Source organism: Trematomus bernacchii, unplaced genomic scaffold, assembly GCF_902827165.1.
Source record: "Trematomus bernacchii unplaced genomic scaffold, fTreBer1.1, whole genome shotgun sequence".
Lineage (NCBI taxonomy): Eukaryota > Metazoa > Chordata > Actinopteri > Perciformes > Nototheniidae > Trematomus > Trematomus bernacchii.
The window spans coordinates 7,113,461-7,131,548 of NW_022987313.1; the positions used below are offsets into that span (position 1 = coordinate 7,113,461).

Consider the following 18,088-nt stretch of genomic DNA (forward strand, 5'->3'; position numbering starts at 1 on the left):
TCCCCCAGTTATTTTTCTAAAACCCCATGAACCCTCATGTCCTCCTCCAGACGTGTGTATATACGTTAAATCACACATACAGTTATATATCCACACATGCACTGAGAATGGAGGCCAGACTTGGTTACAGTTCAGCTTGGTCACTTTCCCCTGACATTGTGTGCTGTCGGATAGCAGAAAGCCCTTCAGGCAGCTATTAAATGTCCCCAGCCCTTAGCTTTCCACAAGGACACATCAAAGTTGGCTCGCGTGCTACAGAAATTACCATCGCTTTAGTGGTTTCTGCCCAAGGACAGCCTGTCCCCCAAACTCATTCCTCCCTCTTTTCCCCCTTTTCTCCCCTTCTCCTCCCCAGACCCGACGTGGCTGTCCACTAACCTGGGCATCCTCACCTGTATTGAATGTTCGGGGATCCACAGAGAGCTCGGAGTCCACTACTCCAGGATCCAGTCCCTCACTCTGGACGTTCTCAGCACCTCAGAGCTCTTGGTAAATCACTGCTGGCGCCTGTTTTTTTTAGCTGAATCACCTCACGCCCTGTTTATGTCGCAGTTTGAGTCATTCCATTATATCGATTTTTCTGTATGAATCTCTGCGGAGATTTTAAAGCAGATAAAACTGAAAGAAGAGGAAAGGAAATGAGGACATAAGGGACAGCAAATCGAGACAGGAAGGAAGGAGAGTAGCCTCATCTCCTCTCCTCTTCCCTTCGAAACCTCTGGAAGTCTCCGCACTCAGAATAGCTTGAGATGTTTATGGCTTTTCTAATCACTGTTTAGTGTAGAGATTTACCGCCTGTGGGACAGTTGGGATTAAATGCTTCCAGTCGTGATTGCTTTCCTCGGTGTGCAGACGCCAGTCCTGTAACCCACAATGAGACGGGCGTTGTGCCGGTTATAAGGCTCCACACACACACCGTACTGCATCCAGCAGGCAGAGATGACGACCTTTAGATTAATGCGTGTGGTGCAGAAAATGTCTACTATATCTAAGTTTTAATATGTGTGTGTTGCTGTGTCCGTGTGTGTGTGTGCTCCACAGCTGGCCAAGAATGTGGGGAATGCAGGCTTTAATGAAATCATGGAGGCTTGTTTGAGTGCTGAAAATGTGGTGAAACCCAACCCATCCAGTGACATGTAAGTCACCCGTTCAACTTTCCCCCCCCCACAATCTCCACATCACCCCTCTCTATCTGCCCCCCCCCCCCCCCACACACTCTCTCTTCTCACTTGTATTGCACTACACTCTGCCATAGCTGATCAACAACTGTCCACACCATCACTGTGACATATTGGCAAAATCTTATCCAGCATTGTTCTGATCATGTTTCCTAAATATGACTTACTGTTTCAGTGTGACTGGAAAATCAGGCCATACATTGATGACGAGAAATGGGAAACAGATGAATAGAGAGACTAAATATAAATAGATTCAAACTTTTAAATAAAAAAATTAAAAACTATATAAAAGCAAAGCGAACAGTTGTTTTAAAAAGAAAGTTCATAAATGATATTGAAATAAAAATACTGGAATAAAGTACTTATCATTGATCATGAATTATGTTGAAAACCACACAAGAAATATTTAAAAAAAACAATGAAATGATATAACTAAAGATATCTGTTTTGTTTTTCTATTGCCGAAACCTCGTGCTGAAGGGTAGTGTTGTTGCAACTTAAACCCATAATTGCCATAACACCAGCCTATTAGTTAGTTATTTGTAACACGAAAGTCATACCACATGTGAACAGCTCACACCAGAAAAGATATCAGCTGCTTAAGTAATGATACATTGTTTTTGTCTGTATTCAAACATGTTCACACTAATATTTCTATGACATATGTCACTGCTTTCCTTTCAATGTAGACTAGTAACCCTATCAAACACTGAACTTGTAATTAGTTATGATTAGTGGCTTTTTATTGATGAATCCCCAGTTTTAAAGCACTAATCAAACCCAATCACATAGAGACACTAGATGATCAGCTCTAACAGAGTCTCTTCACATGTTCAAACAGGCAGGCGAGGAAAGACTTCATCACCGCCAAATACACAGAGAAACGATTCGCCCGGAAGAAATGTCCTGACGCCATGTCGCGGCTCCACACGCTGTGTGACGCGGTGAAGGCCCGGGACATCTTCTCCCTCATCCAGGTCTACGCCGAGGGAGTGGACCTCATGGAGCCCATACCTCTGGCCAACGGACACGTAGGGACACAACATATTTATGTCTAATGTTTGAAACCATTTGAAACTTAATGTTTGACTTCTTACTCTAAATAATCTGTTGCATCCTTAGTGCTATTTACCTTAATTCTCTACAAACACCTCACATACCCAGGGGGAAATATTTAATAGATGTGTTATCTTTTTATTTCAGGAACAAGGAGAGACGGCCCTCCATCTGGCAGTCAGACTGGTGGACAGAACGTCTCTTCATATTGTTGACTTCCTCACTCAGAACAGGTAAACAAATTCAGTTAAAAACACAGTACAATGTAGGTTGCACTTCACTTCAGTTGTGTATTACTCACAGAATACAATATGCCGAAGAGGGTTTTAACTTTGCAATCATTGAATATGCTACTCTTTTAAATTGAAGTGTAAAAATGCATTTTAGTTTTATCTTTCTTTCTTTTAACAGTATTGTTTCATTCTTATAGAGCCATGTTTTTTGTTTTCTACTATGAAAAACCACAATAAATATAGGGTTTAAATATTTCACATATTGCACAAATGCAAAACAACACTCTGGACGGATTGTTTATTCCTTCTGTTAACATTTTAAGTTTTTCCTCCCTGTCTGTCCCTCTGCAGTTTAAATCTGGATAAGCAGACGGCTAAAGGCAGCAGCGCGCTGCACTACTGCTGCCTGACCGACAACAGCGAGTGTCTGAAACTGCTGCTGCGAGGGAAAGCCTCCATAGAGATCGGTAAGGAAACAGACCACAGCACGGCTGTGATGCGTTCACTGTCTCTTTCCCTACTCCTTTTTTCCATCCTTCTCCATTTTACACCTGGATTAATTTGCACCAATTGTTTAAAACACACTTTTACAATTCAAGACATATCTTGGCTAAGAAAAGCTGGTGCAACCCTTTCAAAACAGCCCAAAACAAATCTTATTTTTCATGATTCTAGGAGTTATTTAGTCTTGTTATAAATATGCAAATACACATTTAAACTGAATTAAAAGCAAGCTGAAACATTCAGGCCACACTGCAAAACAAGTACTTTTTATGGTTCATATTTTTTCTCACATGTTTATGTATCAGTGAAGATAATCCTATAAACAATAAACAAGGCTTGGTGAGTATGTAAACCCTTAAGAATATTTGGCTGTTCATATTGTATGCACTTTTAATTATTTAAGATTTTGAATGAAACCAAGCAGTTTTACATTACTGTATTATTACTTGTTGCTAAGTAAGTACTAAATTATCTGGTTACCTCGTCCACCACTGTCTCTCCCTCAAACACACACCCCTTCATCCTCGTCTTCCCCTTCCATTTCCCAGAGGTGCGGGCTCTGCCAGCAGACCATGGCAACTCTTTCTCACAACACTAATCTTTCTCCTCCGCAACAAAACAGCCAGATAAAAGATTCACAGAGAGGGAGGACACCGAGGAACAAGAGTGCTGTTCAGTGTGGGAAACGGCCTAATTACACATTTATCATGTCACAGCGCGACGGGAGGAAGGACCATGGGCTTTGTGTTTGTGGCATGTGGAATCAGTAGTGATGATATGTTTCTGTTGCTGTTGTCCCTTCCAGCTAATGAGGCCGGGGAGACTCCGCTGGATATCGCCCGGAGGCTCAAACACCTACAGTGTGAAGAGCTGGTGAGCCTGCTGTGTTTAGACCTGACTTATGCCTGCATCAACACCACTTTCTGAAACTGTATAAAGAGCTGTCAGTCATTTGTGTTTGGATTTGTTTCTGTGTACAGTTGAGCCAAGCACTGTCGGGGAAATTCAACGCTCACGTCCATGTTGAATACGAATGGTGCCTGCAGCATGAAGACTTGGATGAAAGTGACGAAGATCTGGATGAGAAGGTGAGAGACATGCTGTAATCAGTGTGAGAAATAAGAGTAGTTTAATAAATTCAAATTCCAAAGAAAGGTGTAATTTAAAGGTAACATTTTGAGGATAATTATACCTCAAACTGAAGGGCCCTAAAGATTTCTGCTAATGGCCATTTTATTTTGTTTTGTTCTAATTTTTTTTCTCCCTGAATATATTAATAGATTATTTACTGAAAGATCTATGCACTACTAGACACATAAAGCAGTCCCACGGCGTTGTGTTTTTGTTAAGATTTCTCCCTGAACCATTTCTTTTTATAAATGCAGTGCTTTTGGAGACTCTGTTAAATATTTTAGTTAACCGAAAATATTTGTCAGCTCCCAAAACGCTCAGTTCAGGGCAAGTTGAAGAATAATTATGTTGTGTCCTTTTTTTATTTAGTTTTTGTTTGGTATTTGGTTTCATATATGTTACGTTTTGTTTGACCTGAGCTAATCATGTTGGTTGTGGAGTCCAAAGCATTATGCAAAAAGTATAGTGACAAAGCTATTAAAGTAGAATAATGATGAAATGGCAGTTTTTTTTAAGGGTTATTTTAAAATAACAACCTTAGTGACTGGAAAGTTGTAAAATATCACAACATTTGAAAGTGGGCAAATCTCAAGAATATTATGAAAAAACTCTTAAGAAGAAAGAACAGAAAATGTAAAAAGCCATTGTGACCCACATGCACTCAGTAAACGCATACAATAGATCAATATCATTTCGCACTTCTAACCCGTTACATGTTGCCGCCCCTGCAGCCCAGCCCTCACCGCAGAGACGAGCGTCCGGTCAGCTGCTACACCCCCAGCAGCAGCTCCCACCTGCAGGCCGCTCTGGGCTCTGCGGGCCGCGACGGCCTCGGGAAGGACAAGCAGCGAGCCTACATGCCCAGCCTGGTCAACAACGAGACGTACGGCACCATCCTCAACAACAACCAGGCTCAGTCTGCCTCCAACTCCGCTCCCCCGCTGCCCCCGAGGAACCTGGGTAAGCTCGGAGGCAGCAGCACTCGAAGGCAATTTTAGCCTTTATAGGGAAAATGGAGTTCATTCTTTCATCATACTATTATAATTATGCTACATGGATAAAAAGGATCCAGATGATCCTGATAACCTCCTGAGTCTGACCTCCTGAGTCTGACCTCCTGAGTCTGACCTCCTGAGTCTGACCTCCTCACCTTCCCCGGGGAAGAGATATCTATAAAAGTTGCCCTAGAAAATCAATCCCATTTAGATCCACAGTATCTCATTTGGCCCCGTTGCACTGGTTTCCATTTTTTATTTTAATTACTATGCAGGTCTTGGTGACTTTTTGACCTGTTTCAACACCACAGATGTCTCTGAGTACTGAAGCAGGGAGAAGTCACATTGGAGACAGATGGATGGGCAGATTTTCCAGAAAGTTGTTGACATATTTACAACTTGAAGTCATGTCAAGTTCATGTGTGGAGAACATTAAAAAAAGATGTTGACCAAAATACTATACAAAGAGAATTAACACGGGAATGAATGAGTGAAAACAAAGACATATATAAGAACATATAAGTAAACCAGAGTGTGGTCAGAATAGGTTTTTGTGGTGATAATTAGGAGGATAAAGAAAAAAGATGGCTCTTTAGACAGGTTTAAATGTATAAAGGGACACAGAAGATCTAATTGGCTCATTGCTGAATATGCCGGATCCCCTTTGGTTTTATATCTGGGTGTCGAATGAAGATCAGATTAGATCTGAGGGGTTGAGAGATGGATTAGGGGATGAGCTGTTTTAATAAAGTAACCTGGTGCCAGCTCATGCAGCACTTAAACACACTATTAAAGTGGCAGGATTTACATTTTATTTTGTGAGTGAATGTTTTTGGGCACTCAATTCTGTGTAATGAGAAGGTATGTTGATAAAAAAATAAATAAAACACTCTTTATGTGCTGCTAAAGAAACCTTCATCATGGCTTTACTGGCTTACCGACTTGTGACACATCGAGCACAGTGGCTCTTTAATAACATCAGTGGCCGTCTGGAGCAATGCCAACGGGAGCGGAGTAAAACAACCAGCTGTGCTGCCCACCTCACATTCTGCACATTCCCTCTCCCCATTGACCGTCGCTCTCAATTACACTCAAATGGAAACAGCTTGACTTCTAAAGTGGACGCCAGTCTTGGCAAAGTGCAGTGCCCTCTCTCTCTCTCTCTCTGTCTCTTTTTATGCCTCCACGTTGGCAACAGGGCCAGAGTCATAATGTTTTAGGGCTGTCCATCAGTACATCCCATTGTCGTGAACATGATATCTTAGAAATGCCTTAAGGGAATTACTTCAAATTTGGCACAAAAACCCACTTTGACTGAAGGATGAACTGATTTAGATTTTGCTTGTCAAAGGCCAAGGTCACCGTGACCTGACAAAACACATTTAGAACTATAACTTAAGCCTTCATGTGTTCATTATGACAGTTTCACACAGATATCTAATAGGATAAAGTGATGAAGTGATTAGACCGATATGGATGTAAACTGCAACTTGACATGTTGTCAGAGGCATACAGCTGTGTGACGATTATTGTAGTTGAATCTAAATGACCTCTCTCTGTTTATCACATCTCAGTCCAGTTAACCGGCCTGGGGGGGATCGGTCAGTCTTCAGCGTCCAGCAGCTGGAAACCCGGTCCTTTAGACCTTGGTGGCCGACAGAGGTCTTCCTCGGACCCCCCCAACATGCACCCTCCTGTCCCCCCCCTGAGACTCACTTCGGCTGGAGGTATGAACCCCAACAGACCCATTCTTCCACCTTAAACTACACCGTTGATACAGTGATGGCATATTAGTTTAATATAGTGTGGTAGATTCAAAGTGGTCTGTTTTTGTTTAAATTCTTTGCATGTGCTGAGATTTCTTTTATTTGCATTAATAACAAATGACTTCAACAAAACAATTAAAACTGTTCAAGCCGAAAATAACCCTTCTTGTTTATTAATAGCATCTTCATAAAATATATAAATCACAATGAAAAAGAATCGGGAAGCAGTTATGCGCACAACAATACAAAAATGTATTTGTAATTCCCATTTCTTCTCATCTTGGTTAAAATGACCAATTGTCTAGCAGCACTAGCAGATTAAAGGACACAACTAATGACTAGTGTTGTTATTGATTATTCTACTTTTAACCACTAATTTTACTATTATTTATGTATTATTTAATATCGTAATGAAGAGATTATTTAGAATGCAAAAACGTGTACTACATACATAGACATTAAAGGAAAAATAAATAATGAAAGTGTTACTGTCTTTTTCAGGTCTGGGTCCTCCTGTAGCGAAGATGGAGTCCATGACCATACAGTCCAAGTCGAGCCAGGGACCGCTGGGGTCCAGAGCGGCGCCCCCTAAATCTCCTGCAGGGTAAGAGCAGAAGACCCCTACCGTCCTTTATGATGTCTACAACTATACCTGTAATGTTTACATGTTCGTGTTCAATGAACATTTCTCCCCCAAATAATTGAATTTGTACATCAATTTCTCACCCATTGTTAGCTTCAATTCTTGAATGAAAACTTGATTATTTTTTAGATTTATTTTTCATTTTCAATTTACTGTGGAGGCATGCATGAAATATCAAGTTTGCTTCAAGAATTCAGTTTAAAACAGAGTGAATAATTGACATAAATGTGCTTATTGTGTGAGTGAAGTACACCTTGCTTTGAGTCTGCGGTCGTAGCCCAGTGGAGCTAAATTAGCTACACAGATTGCTATAACTCTCCACACACACACACAGGGACACGGTGCTGGACTCCAGGGTTGTGTATCTTGCTGTTGAATGCGTGTCTTTATTGTTGTGTTTGTTTCCTGAGAAGAATGAGCCGACGGGGCTGCTGTTTAGCCGCTTCATTAGCTTCCCGGCTCTGCAGCGAGCAATAACTCTCCTCCACAGTCGCCCTGCTGTCGCTGGGTCTCCCACCGGCTGATAGTGCTGCCATCAATCTGCAACAGAGCTGAAGAGCAGTTAGAGCTGAGCTGTGTGTCTTCATATAACTATTACTTTGTTGATGAGTTCATTCCTGTTTTGTTTTACAGCAATGATAAAAGCTACAGCAGACCCCTGAATCGAAGTGTTTCTATCGAAAGACCGGGTGAGCATGCCGATAAGAGACACAAAATATCCATGCTGTTGAATCTGTGTTTGTCCAGTGTACAGAACGCTGCATTCACATTGTTCTACTATCTGTGAGATCCGCTTTGCCCTGTGGAAACGTGGAAAGTGTTGTTGTCGTTGTGATATAATTTCCTCTTCCTGTTCCAGCTAAGGAAGTGCCAGGATGCCCCCCGAACTCCATGGGTCAGTGTCTGCCTGCGGCCCCCACGCAGAGGAAGGCCTACCCAGTGAGTCTCATTCCTCCTCTTACTGTCATCAACATATTGTGGACTGTTAAGTGCTTATTCATTCATCTGTTGTACAGATTCACTGGCTGCTGATTTTCCAAGTAATTACTCATCCCGTTATTCAGTAGTTTCATTTCCTACTCAAGCAGTCATTTCCCCTCTTGTTCTCTGAAAGGCAAAGAGCTCTTTCTCAGTTTTTGTAGAGAAGCTGTTGAGCTCTCCTTGAGATTTTTTAATGTGGAACAGGCGGTTGATTTCTAGCTTTACAGCTTTCAGTTAAGAATAACAACATTTCTATAAATGTGTCATTCATTGGTGAATCTTAGGATTATAGCATTTTTCTTTGTTATTCTATTCCCGTCTGAGAGCACTTATTACATGTTGTGACTGGATGAATCAACAGTTTGAAAGCTCTAATATCTGTTAACTCCAGGCAATTTTCAACAACAGTCCTTTGTTCAAAAATAATTGGAAATCACATTAACCTTTATTATTTGCTCAGACGGGCAAAAAACATACTGAAACGGAACAAAATACACACACCATAGATGTCTAGTTAATAAAAAAATCTTGAAGGTGTCATATAACTGTAGAGAGATGTCCATCTAGTTTTGTTGAAATGGACGGAGGAAGTGATTTGTGGAGTTTTCTTTCTATTAATGTCAGATCTCACGTCTAATTGGTGTGTTTTATTCATTATATTGACTAATGATGACTGAAGAGGTGCCCACTTAATGACAAGAAGTCCCTTTATTTTACAAAAGACTAAATGTTTTGCCCATTCAGCCTTTAGAGCCGAAAATCCCAAATTGGCCTCTCAGGGCTTTAGAATAAATACAGTATACAACACCCACTGTCATTAGACCCTGAACTCTTAAAAGGAAAATCAACCTCAAACATCACAATATTTTGATCCAGACAAAATAGGCAACATGAGACAGCATACACGGGAGACTGTGTTCTCTCTCTTCTTCACCAACTTGAACAAACCCTTTTTGTTCTGTCAGAAGCAGAGGCCGAAGCGAGTGAAAACCATCTATAACTGTATCGCTGACAACCCGGACGAGCTGACCTTCTCCGAGGGCGAGGTGATCATCGTGGACGGAGAGGAGGACCAGGAGTGGTGGGTCAGTATCTCACGCTGATGAACTGAATAGCTTTGTGTTTTCAAAAATGTTGGATACTTGTTCTCAGATTAAATCACAAAGCGCTCCCAGGCGAACTCATGTCGAACTCTGGTCCCATTTTCACCCTGTGGATGTCAGTGCACTCGGTTACCATGGTGCAAAAAGCCATGACCTCATGCAGGCTGATACCACCCCCCCCCCCCCCTCTTTTTCCGCCTGCCGCTGCTTCCTCTGTGGAGCCCCTTGTGTAGCATCGACCAGCTGCAACTTGTTTTCCTCTGAGCCACCTCTGCAGATATGACCGTATTTAGTCACTCTCCCTCTCTGCGTGGACCCTAAAGTCCCCCGAGGACCCCCAATGGTTCCTCTCTGTCCTGCATTATCACTCTTTGTGTGGCTGAAATATCGAATATCAACCAGGCAGCAGGAAGAAATGAAATCAGCTGCAGTGAGTGTGACTGGGGGTGCTTTTTTTGAGACTGAAATTAGATTGACAACATCATTGATGGATGCTTCAAAGTTTCATTTAAAAACTGAGCATAACATTATTTCAAAAGAGAAGTGAAATACGTGAAGTGCAATTTGTTTACATCACAAGTTTCTAGTACCAACTAAATTGATAATTGTTCTGTATTTATTTCTTCATTTGCTTGTCATGGTTCGCCTCTAGCCTTGTGTACACATTGATGGAGCAGAAACATGTACTAGCTTTTTATTTTCAGGTATAGAAGACGTTTAAAATGACTTAAATGGACATGATTAGTACTTTCTTCTTTATCAGCCAAGGTAATATAATATGGAAATGCCTTTTTTAAATATGAATTAGCTTAATTGTGTTTTAGCCTCCCATAGTCCACTATGTGTGCTCCATTAGATGATGACCAGTAAGGATAGATGTTAGTTCATGTTCTCCTGAATCATTATTGCAATACATGTTATTAGACCTAGAAATCCTTATTGTTTTTTAAATTACAATTTTTGTCATTTAAACTGAAAATGTCTGTATAAATGAATATATTACATTACTTACACTATTGTACACTACATTGATTTTTAGTAACAAGTCGCTGCATAATGTTAAGTGTACATCAGTATTGTTTTTTAAGTATCGATATTGAACTTCTAAATATGTTGTAACCTAGCCCTTGTGTTTATTGGTGTTGCAGTGTGGTAGACAGGGCTGTACCGAATTTCATTCAAGCTTCTTAAAGTCTATTTGAATGCTTTCAATGTATGTCTTCACATTTAAGGTCATCACGCAAAAAAATGGGGGAAAAAATAGATTATTTTTACATTACTGCTAGCTCCCCAAGCAATACAGATTTTTGACCGCAGTAAAATGTTGATGAAAGAAAAGCTATCAAAGTTATGAAGGAAGCTTTAATCTGTTCGGTACAGCCCTGATGTTTGTGCCCTACGTGACCTTTTTTGTTGTTGAAAGCAGTCATATGCTCTAGTTTTCACAATCAGAGTTTGCCTCCCCCAGTAGATGTAACCTGACTACACGTCTTAAAGTGTTGTGAGTCTTCTTCGCTGGCTTTGATAATCCTCTGACGTCCCTCCTGTCTTCCCTCTCTCCAGTTGGGCCACATCGAAGGCGATCCGATGAGAAGAGGAGCCTTCCCGGTGACATTCGTTCACTTCATCGCTGACTGAAAGCTTCCTCTCCGGGTCTCAGGAAGTGTCGCCGGATGCAGCGTCCCTCCTCCGCCCGTCTCTGCCCGGCCAGTCCGCACAACATCCTCCATCGTCCCAGTCTTTGTTGTCTTCATCAGCGAGCTTCTTAAAGTGTCACTGCTGTATCGCCACCTCTGCTGCAACAGACAGAAAGTCATGGGACTGTTTGTGGTTTTAGACGCTTGCTGTTAATGTTTCTAAAAAAAGACTCTTTAAAAAACAAAACAATGATTGTAGTGAATGACCTCTCGCAATAAATGCACTTTGCTTGTCTTTATCCTCGTGACAACATAAGACGACATGTGACATGATGAAGGTTAATATGTACAGTATTGATTTAATCCATATCTGTTCAGATGAGAAGACTACAGCGATGTATTTTAACTTTCCAACAACTGTAAATGTGATCAACATGCTTACATTCCACCCCTGTGCATGAGCCATTTTAGATGCCTTCCTGCGTATAGGTGTGACCTTTAAATTCTGTAGCAGTGTGGAGGTCTTTCTAATGGTGCTAAGTAAACCGCATAATATACCAGAAGCTGCACCCTAAGGAGCGCTCCCCTGTCCCCGTTTCAAAGACAGACCAGCGTTGAAAAGGGGCTAAAATGATGTAAAAATAGCCTCTGACTCACACCTAGCAGAAGCTTTTCATCTTACCCCGGTGTGAATGTGTGATGGAGCAGCTTTTCCACACATTGCGGTTTCACCTGAGAGGATAATATTCAACACTTCCTGCTGTGATGTTTTAGGTCCATTACTGACACTCACTGGAATCGCCAGTAATTACTTTTGTGCCGAGTCTGACACCTCGGCTGTCATCTGCCTTATTATAGGAACAGGAAGTGGTTGTGTGTGCGTGTCTTCGTCTGCTCAGAGTGAAAGCATTTGGAAATAAGAGGATATGATGGAGAGTGTGGAAGTGGGATCAAAAGCAGGAGTTAGCTCTCTGACTATTTACTTCCTCCCGCCTTTGTCCACAAATGAGCCGCAGTCTGTCTCTATCTTTGACTTTATACTGAGAGAGAATATCCTTCCTACAGCTTAAACCTCATGTGTGTACATCTCTGGGGTCCAATAATGTAGGAATATGGGTTTATCTATAGTGTTGTGAAATAAATATGAAAAAGACAATGTAATTAACTTCATTTTGGTTGCAGAGCAACTTTCTCTCTGTTCATAATGTTGATATTTTAGGCGTTTAACCTGAACCCAGAGCCTTCTGTTGGTTTGTGAATGACGAGAGGAGAGCGTGTGATTGGTAGCTGATGCACTCTCTTCTTCATGTTTAATATGAACTCACTGGAAACAGGAAGATTTAATAATCTATTCATGTAAATAGATTTGATTATGTTGATATTTATATGTAAAAAAACAAGAGTTAGCTGGGCAGTAAATGTATTTTAATGTGCTGAGGTGACGAGCAGTTACAGATACAACCTCAGCTGGACCTGTGTGTGTGCTGAAAACACAAATACACACACACATTACTGGGAAAATAAACTTCATTCGTTCTCATTTACTGTCTGTGGATCACTGCATCGACTTTTAACTCCATTGTGCAAGTAAGTGGGGAAATGAAACTGGAATAATAAAATATTAAATAACACAAGGCTTTGGTTTCTTTCTTAAGGAGTTGACCAGTTTGAGTAAATAATGCCTACATATACTGAATTTTGGCTCACACCACATCCTTTATTTATTGACGTTTCACTCCCAATAAAACATTTTTAAAGTAACGGACGTACATTTTAGAAGTTGAACACCATTTGAGTTGTGTGATTGTCCAATAAAAGTCAGATGGACCAAGAGCTCCCTCTGATGGGCATTATTTTAGCATGTCTATCCAGGGTTCAGAAAACACTGCAGTGTAAAAACATACATTGTGATATGTATGGGCCCTCAGGAAAATACTGCAGTTATTTATAATTAAAACAAAGATGAAACATTACACACACTCATTAAGAAAAGATGACACTGAAGGAATAAGGAGAAATAACACTTTATTCAGTCAAAAATAAAAACTATCCACTCCTTTATACCAAATCAAAGGGTAAAGGGGGGATTGGCTATTATTATGTACAAGGTGAAGTCAAGTAAGTACCACAACTGTAAACATGTTTTCTTCCTAAATCTTTTATGAGCTTCTAACAGCCTTTTAGGATTTATCTGGTGCAAGCAAGTCCAAAGAAATGTACGCATTTTTATTCACTACATTACAACAAGCAGTTAACAAATCCAAATAAAATCAAGCTTTGGTAAGATACAATAAGAACAGTCATTAAAAATGAGCAAATCCCACAAATAAAAGAGGTAAGACTCCTCTCACACACTCTCACTTTGTACCCGTGAGTCAAAAAGTGACTGCTACTGTACCAATACTGTCAAAAAACACGACAAAACACACAAAAGCAGATCTAAACTGAAAGAGTTCTGAGTGAATTCAAACTGAAACAAAATGTGCACGTTGTCAAATGATTGTACCGTTTACCGCATAGATGTACCACTTTCTATCATCATTTACATCAAATTATATTAATTCACATTGTTCACTGCATTAAAATTATTATTTTTAAATGCAACCATTTCCTTTTTTTCCTAAAGTTTCCATTTTTTATCTTGATTTCCGGAAAGGTTTAAAAAAAAAAGGCTAACAAATTGTGATAAAATGAAGGTGTGTATAGCAAACTAAGCGTGAAGTGATTCTTCCATATTTGAAAAGGATCACAAACTTTCCATCATCAAAAAGGCTTGAATCAACTCAAACACACCAGATTTGTGCTCCAGATAATCTCTTTAAAAGCAAACAAAGCAGCGTAGGGAAGAAAAGGGAAATGGTTGCATATATTTTGGCAGTCTTGTGATTAACTCGTGTTTTGCAGATGTTTCTTCCCTCTTCTCTCAGGACTTGTCAGAGGTCAGCGCGCAGTCGAAGGAGGCCGACAGCACCTTGCAGACGGACTGCGCCTGCTCCTGTTCAGACAGAGGATCGGTAACAGGCGGGGAAATACATAGTCCAGAAAACAGTTTCATTTTATTCTCTGCCACACTCACCGAGCTGCTGCACTGGTACACCCAGATGCTGCACTCCTTCTGCTCTGAGTCCGTGGTTTTCAGAGCCAGGAGGTTCTTCCCCGCTCCGAGGCCGTCATCGTAACACAGCATGCGCACGATCAGGAACAGAGGGTGGCGGTGCAGCACGTCCTGGACCCGAGGAACCAATTAAAGTGTATTATTACCCACTCGTGCAAGCAAACATTTCTTGATTTGTAATATGTGGTTAAGAAAGCTAACTAAATCTCTGTTAAACATGTCATCTTTGTAAGGAATAAGCATGTGTTTTCAAATATTTTCGCTGCAAATAAAACAAATATAACAAAAACGTGGTTACAGCCTGAACCACCTATACTACAAGACTTTTAGAAATAAGGTTATCAATAGTAGGTAAAGCTGCAAGCAGAATTCAGTAATTGGGCTAACAGGATAAAATACCGTATTACCTGCTGTTCATAGTAGATTTATAGTAGCTTTTTTATATAAAACTAAATAATTTCTCTACCATTGTCAGTATTGTAAAGGAAATTAATGAATGTGATGATTTCCGTGAGTTGACCATTTTTAATAGACCATTCTGTTACAAACATATCCTTAACCTTTCTCAATTTTTCGGTTTTATTTGACTTAGAACCTTTTCTTTTCTTTAACAGTTTGTGATAATATAGTTTCATCAAAATATTTGAGAGCAATGTTTTTAATATTTTTAAAACATTAGTGTCAAATAAGTGATGTTGAAGTGCAGCAATATACCAGATTCCAAAGATCCAGGGAACTGCCAGAGTCAGCGGCTTTGCGCATTATCATCTCCATAATATAAATTGATGCTTCATTATAAAAACATGCTGTTTGGGTGTATCAATGAAGCAGAAATATTGCAGAGTCAATGATCATTTAATTAAAGTTACGTTTTAAAAGTTGGTTTCTACTCACACACTGGTCCAGAGAGGCCACCTTCACTCCGTACCTCGACACTCCCAGTATCATCTCTTCGTCTCCGGGCACAAAGGGCAGCTTTCCATCTTGCTGTGAAAGGAGCAGAGTATTTATGGCGTCTTCATAAATGAAAGATGTGATATCGACTGCTATACACCTTCTCAAAGTGTGTGGCCTTCAGCTTTTTACCTGAGCAGCATCAATATAGTTGATGAGGTCCAGAGGCTCCTGCAGGGACTTGCTCATGTCAAACTGTAACCTCTCAATGGCTCCGAGATACTTCACCCTGAACTCAGCGCATGTTTCAGACGTGCTGTTACCTACGGAGGGTAAATAACATTTCCTTTAAGATTAAACACTTGACTAGGACTAAATGTAAACCTTTAGTGTTTAAGTTTTACATCTTAATATAGGTTTTAATTTAACTTGATTTTTATAAAACATATTTTCCTCATATTGTGCAGCCATACCATAAGCTGCATCTTTGGATAATTCGGGTAAAAAAAACTGATTGAAAATGTCATTGATTCTGTTATTGGCAATACATATAATTCATAAACAGTTATTGATCAGTTTTGGTTATATTCAAACAAATTGCTCCCAAATAAAAGCAGTTGACTGGACTACATATAAATGAAACATAAAGCAAATTGAAATCATACAACAAATTAAGTGTTAATTAATACAACATTTATAGAATCAGAATCATAAACAGGTTTATTACCAGGTAGGTTAACACATACGAGGAATTTGACTTGGTGTTGTGGTGCATACATCAAAATAAAAAATAAATAAAAACACAGATAGAAAACTATTTTAAGAAAACTATAATAACATTAAAAAAATATAGTAAAATATATGGTCTCTGTATACATACATAAAAAACTCATTCAGAAAAAAAAAGGCATAGAAAGCTGACCTGAGCTCTTGGTGGAGTCGGTGTCGAGGCTGGCGACGGTGCTGGATCTGGAGAGCCCCCCCAAACTGGAGTCCACAGACTACATGAATTGGAAACAAGAGGGGGGGGGTTGCTCAACAAGAGGAAAGTGGCTCTCCTGTAACACGTGTGTGTGTGTGTGTGTGTGTGTGTGTGTGTGTGTGTGTGTGTGTGTGTGTGTGTGTGTGTGTGTGTGTGTGTGTGTGTGTGTGTGTGTGTGTGTACGTTTGCTTACTTTGCTTTTGGTGCTGATCTCACTGCTTTGCGAGCTGCTGCTACTGTGCCGCTTTTTGACTTTCCGGAACATCCTTCACCATGACGACAGCATCCAGCCCTCCAGCCTCTCCAAAACCTGAGTCATCACAGACGGCCACGTTAAACACAGGACTGCCTTCTCACGTCTCAATAGACATGATGAATAATTGAATGAGGTCTAAATTCTGAATAATTAATGGTGGACCTTCAGCTACATAATGATCCTTCAGCTATCCTTTGCATGGTTTCATAGTTACTGTAACAGCTGCAAATGTATTCACATTATAGGAGTGTTAGTTACTAAAGATGAATTTATTTAGGACGTCTCATTAAAATCAAGATCTCTTTTAAAGGACAAACCTGAGATCAACACAACGCATTCATTACAGATTGGTTTGCAAGGAATTGATAAATAAAAATGTGCATCCAATAGCTTTTAAGGATCTCCTGCTAAAGTTTGATATCAATCCATTTCAAAAACAGCATTGTCCTCAAAATATATATATTTTGTTAACATTGCGTCTAAATTGACTTCCAAAACCAAAAATTGAGGTTGACGCTTCACCTTTTTATTGTGCCATACACTCATTTTTAAATGGTTTCAATAATTATTAATATAGGTATGACCATCTCTGACCTCTATCTGTTGTACAGTTGAATGTTCTGTAGATTTAAACATTAATATGGGAATAATACAGTGTAATACATAGTATTTTTGTTGTGCTTGTAATACTGAGTGAATGTCAGCTATGTTTATTCAAATATTATTATTTATCTAACTTTGAGGCTGAAATGTATTAAAACTAGTAATACTGCTTTAGAGGTATTGTGAAAAGTGGCACCAGTTAAATTGGAAACCATTTTAAGTGTTACACCTGCTACTGTAAAAAAAACGTCTCCCCATTCTCCATCATGTCTGAGTGAAATACTATTGCAGGTCCTATTGATGGAGTCAGAGGGTATCCACACCGGGGGGAGAGGTTGGGCTTGGGGGGCATAAACTATTTACAACAGAGACCCCAACGACTCATATGTCACACCAGACAATACAATCAACAGGTTACGTTTGACTTGAACGCATCATTTATCTAGCAACCTTACTTGCATGCTCCAAATAATACATTGCTCGTTAATGATACTGTATATTATACATGCATGAAACTCATCCTACTCCACCTTAAATGTCCCCCACCGCAGTCATTTTCACACTGAAGTTGAAAAGGATTCACAGGTGGTTGGCAATGACACACGTAACATCTTAAATAGAGCTCGCTACACAATGAATACCTGTTTATATCGTAACTTCTCAGTTTTAATTTCTTCAAAGTAGAACCTTCAGTTTGACTCTTTAGCTTCCCTTTGAGTTTCACAGCCTACACCCAACACCACTTAAAGGGGACGCGACGAAGTTCCAACAAAGTACATCTAAGACAGAAAATGTAGCCGAAAGCCATGTTTATAACACATTTTGTGAGTTTGGAGAAAGTGTTTTTATATACTATATTTATGATGAACGTAACTGTTTGTAAAATGTAATCATTTTGTTAATTTATATTCGTTACGGCAAAAACCGGCTAACGGCTGTCCCGGAACTTCTGCTGCTTCTGAATTCTCGTCGGCTGTATTTTGACACACCACCGGAACTGTGACGTCACCT

General features: G+C 40.0%; 2 protein-coding genes across 4 annotated transcripts in view; one reads left to right on the forward strand and one right to left on the reverse strand.

Moving 5' to 3' along the window:
- Positions 1 to 12,397, forward strand: part of asap2a (ArfGAP with SH3 domain, ankyrin repeat and PH domain 2a) — a 51,898-nt gene extending 39,501 nt beyond the window's left edge. Inside the window, exons 15-28 of the mRNA XM_034128643.1 lie at positions 356 to 489; positions 1,042 to 1,136; positions 2,020 to 2,209; positions 2,382 to 2,467; positions 2,819 to 2,934; positions 3,777 to 3,844; positions 3,952 to 4,059; positions 4,834 to 5,062; positions 6,672 to 6,824; positions 7,365 to 7,467; positions 8,140 to 8,195; positions 8,366 to 8,445; positions 9,453 to 9,572; positions 11,154 to 12,397. Of these exons, the coding sequence (XP_033984534.1) occupies positions 356 to 489; positions 1,042 to 1,136; positions 2,020 to 2,209; positions 2,382 to 2,467; positions 2,819 to 2,934; positions 3,777 to 3,844; positions 3,952 to 4,059; positions 4,834 to 5,062; positions 6,672 to 6,824; positions 7,365 to 7,467; positions 8,140 to 8,195; positions 8,366 to 8,445; positions 9,453 to 9,572; positions 11,154 to 11,228 (1,613 nt within the window). The 3' untranslated portion in view covers positions 11,229 to 12,397. The remainder of the gene's footprint in view (positions 1 to 355; positions 490 to 1,041; positions 1,137 to 2,019; positions 2,210 to 2,381; positions 2,468 to 2,818; positions 2,935 to 3,776; positions 3,845 to 3,951; positions 4,060 to 4,833; positions 5,063 to 6,671; positions 6,825 to 7,364; positions 7,468 to 8,139; positions 8,196 to 8,365; positions 8,446 to 9,452; positions 9,573 to 11,153) is intronic.
- An 837-nt stretch (positions 12,398 to 13,234) lies between these two features.
- On the reverse strand, positions 13,235 to 17,816 carry itgb1bp1 (integrin beta 1 binding protein 1). Of its 3 annotated transcripts, none has more exons than XM_034129011.1 (7): positions 17,717 to 17,816; positions 16,412 to 16,527; positions 16,159 to 16,237; positions 15,429 to 15,559; positions 15,237 to 15,329; positions 14,304 to 14,453; positions 13,235 to 14,216 (listed from the first exon to the last, which is right to left on the reverse strand). In XM_034129011.1, exons 2-7 carry the CDS (start codon positions 16,481 to 16,483, stop codon positions 14,151 to 14,153), a joined length of 591 nt encoding a protein of 196 aa, XP_033984902.1. In that variant the 5' UTR covers positions 16,484 to 16,527; positions 17,717 to 17,816; the 3' UTR covers positions 13,235 to 14,150. The 3 variants fall into 3 exon arrangements, with proteins under 3 accessions (XP_033984902.1, XP_033984773.1, XP_033984842.1); XM_034128882.1 differs by having other exon boundaries at positions 13,235 to 14,222; XM_034128951.1 differs by lacking the exon at positions 17,717 to 17,816 and adding an exon at positions 17,608 to 17,699 and having other exon boundaries at positions 13,235 to 14,222; positions 16,412 to 16,528.
- Between the last annotated feature and the right edge of the window lie 272 nt (positions 17,817 to 18,088).

What these genes read in the sequence shown, in the direction of transcription:
- itgb1bp1 (XM_034128882.1), bottom strand. Translation starts at nt 16,483, where the DNA reads ATGTTCCGGAAAGTCAAAAAGCGGCACAGTAGCAGCAGCTCGCAAAGC. An exon ending in AGATCAGCACCAAAAGCAAA is followed by an intron (nt 16,238 to 16,411) that starts GTAAGCAAACGT and finishes CAATTCATGTAG; the next exon opens with TCTGTGGACTCCAGTTTGGG. An exon ending in ACTATATTGATGCTGCTCAG is followed by an intron (nt 15,330 to 15,428) that starts GTAAAAAGCTGA and finishes CTCCTTTCACAG; the next exon opens with CAAGATGGAAAGCTGCCCTT.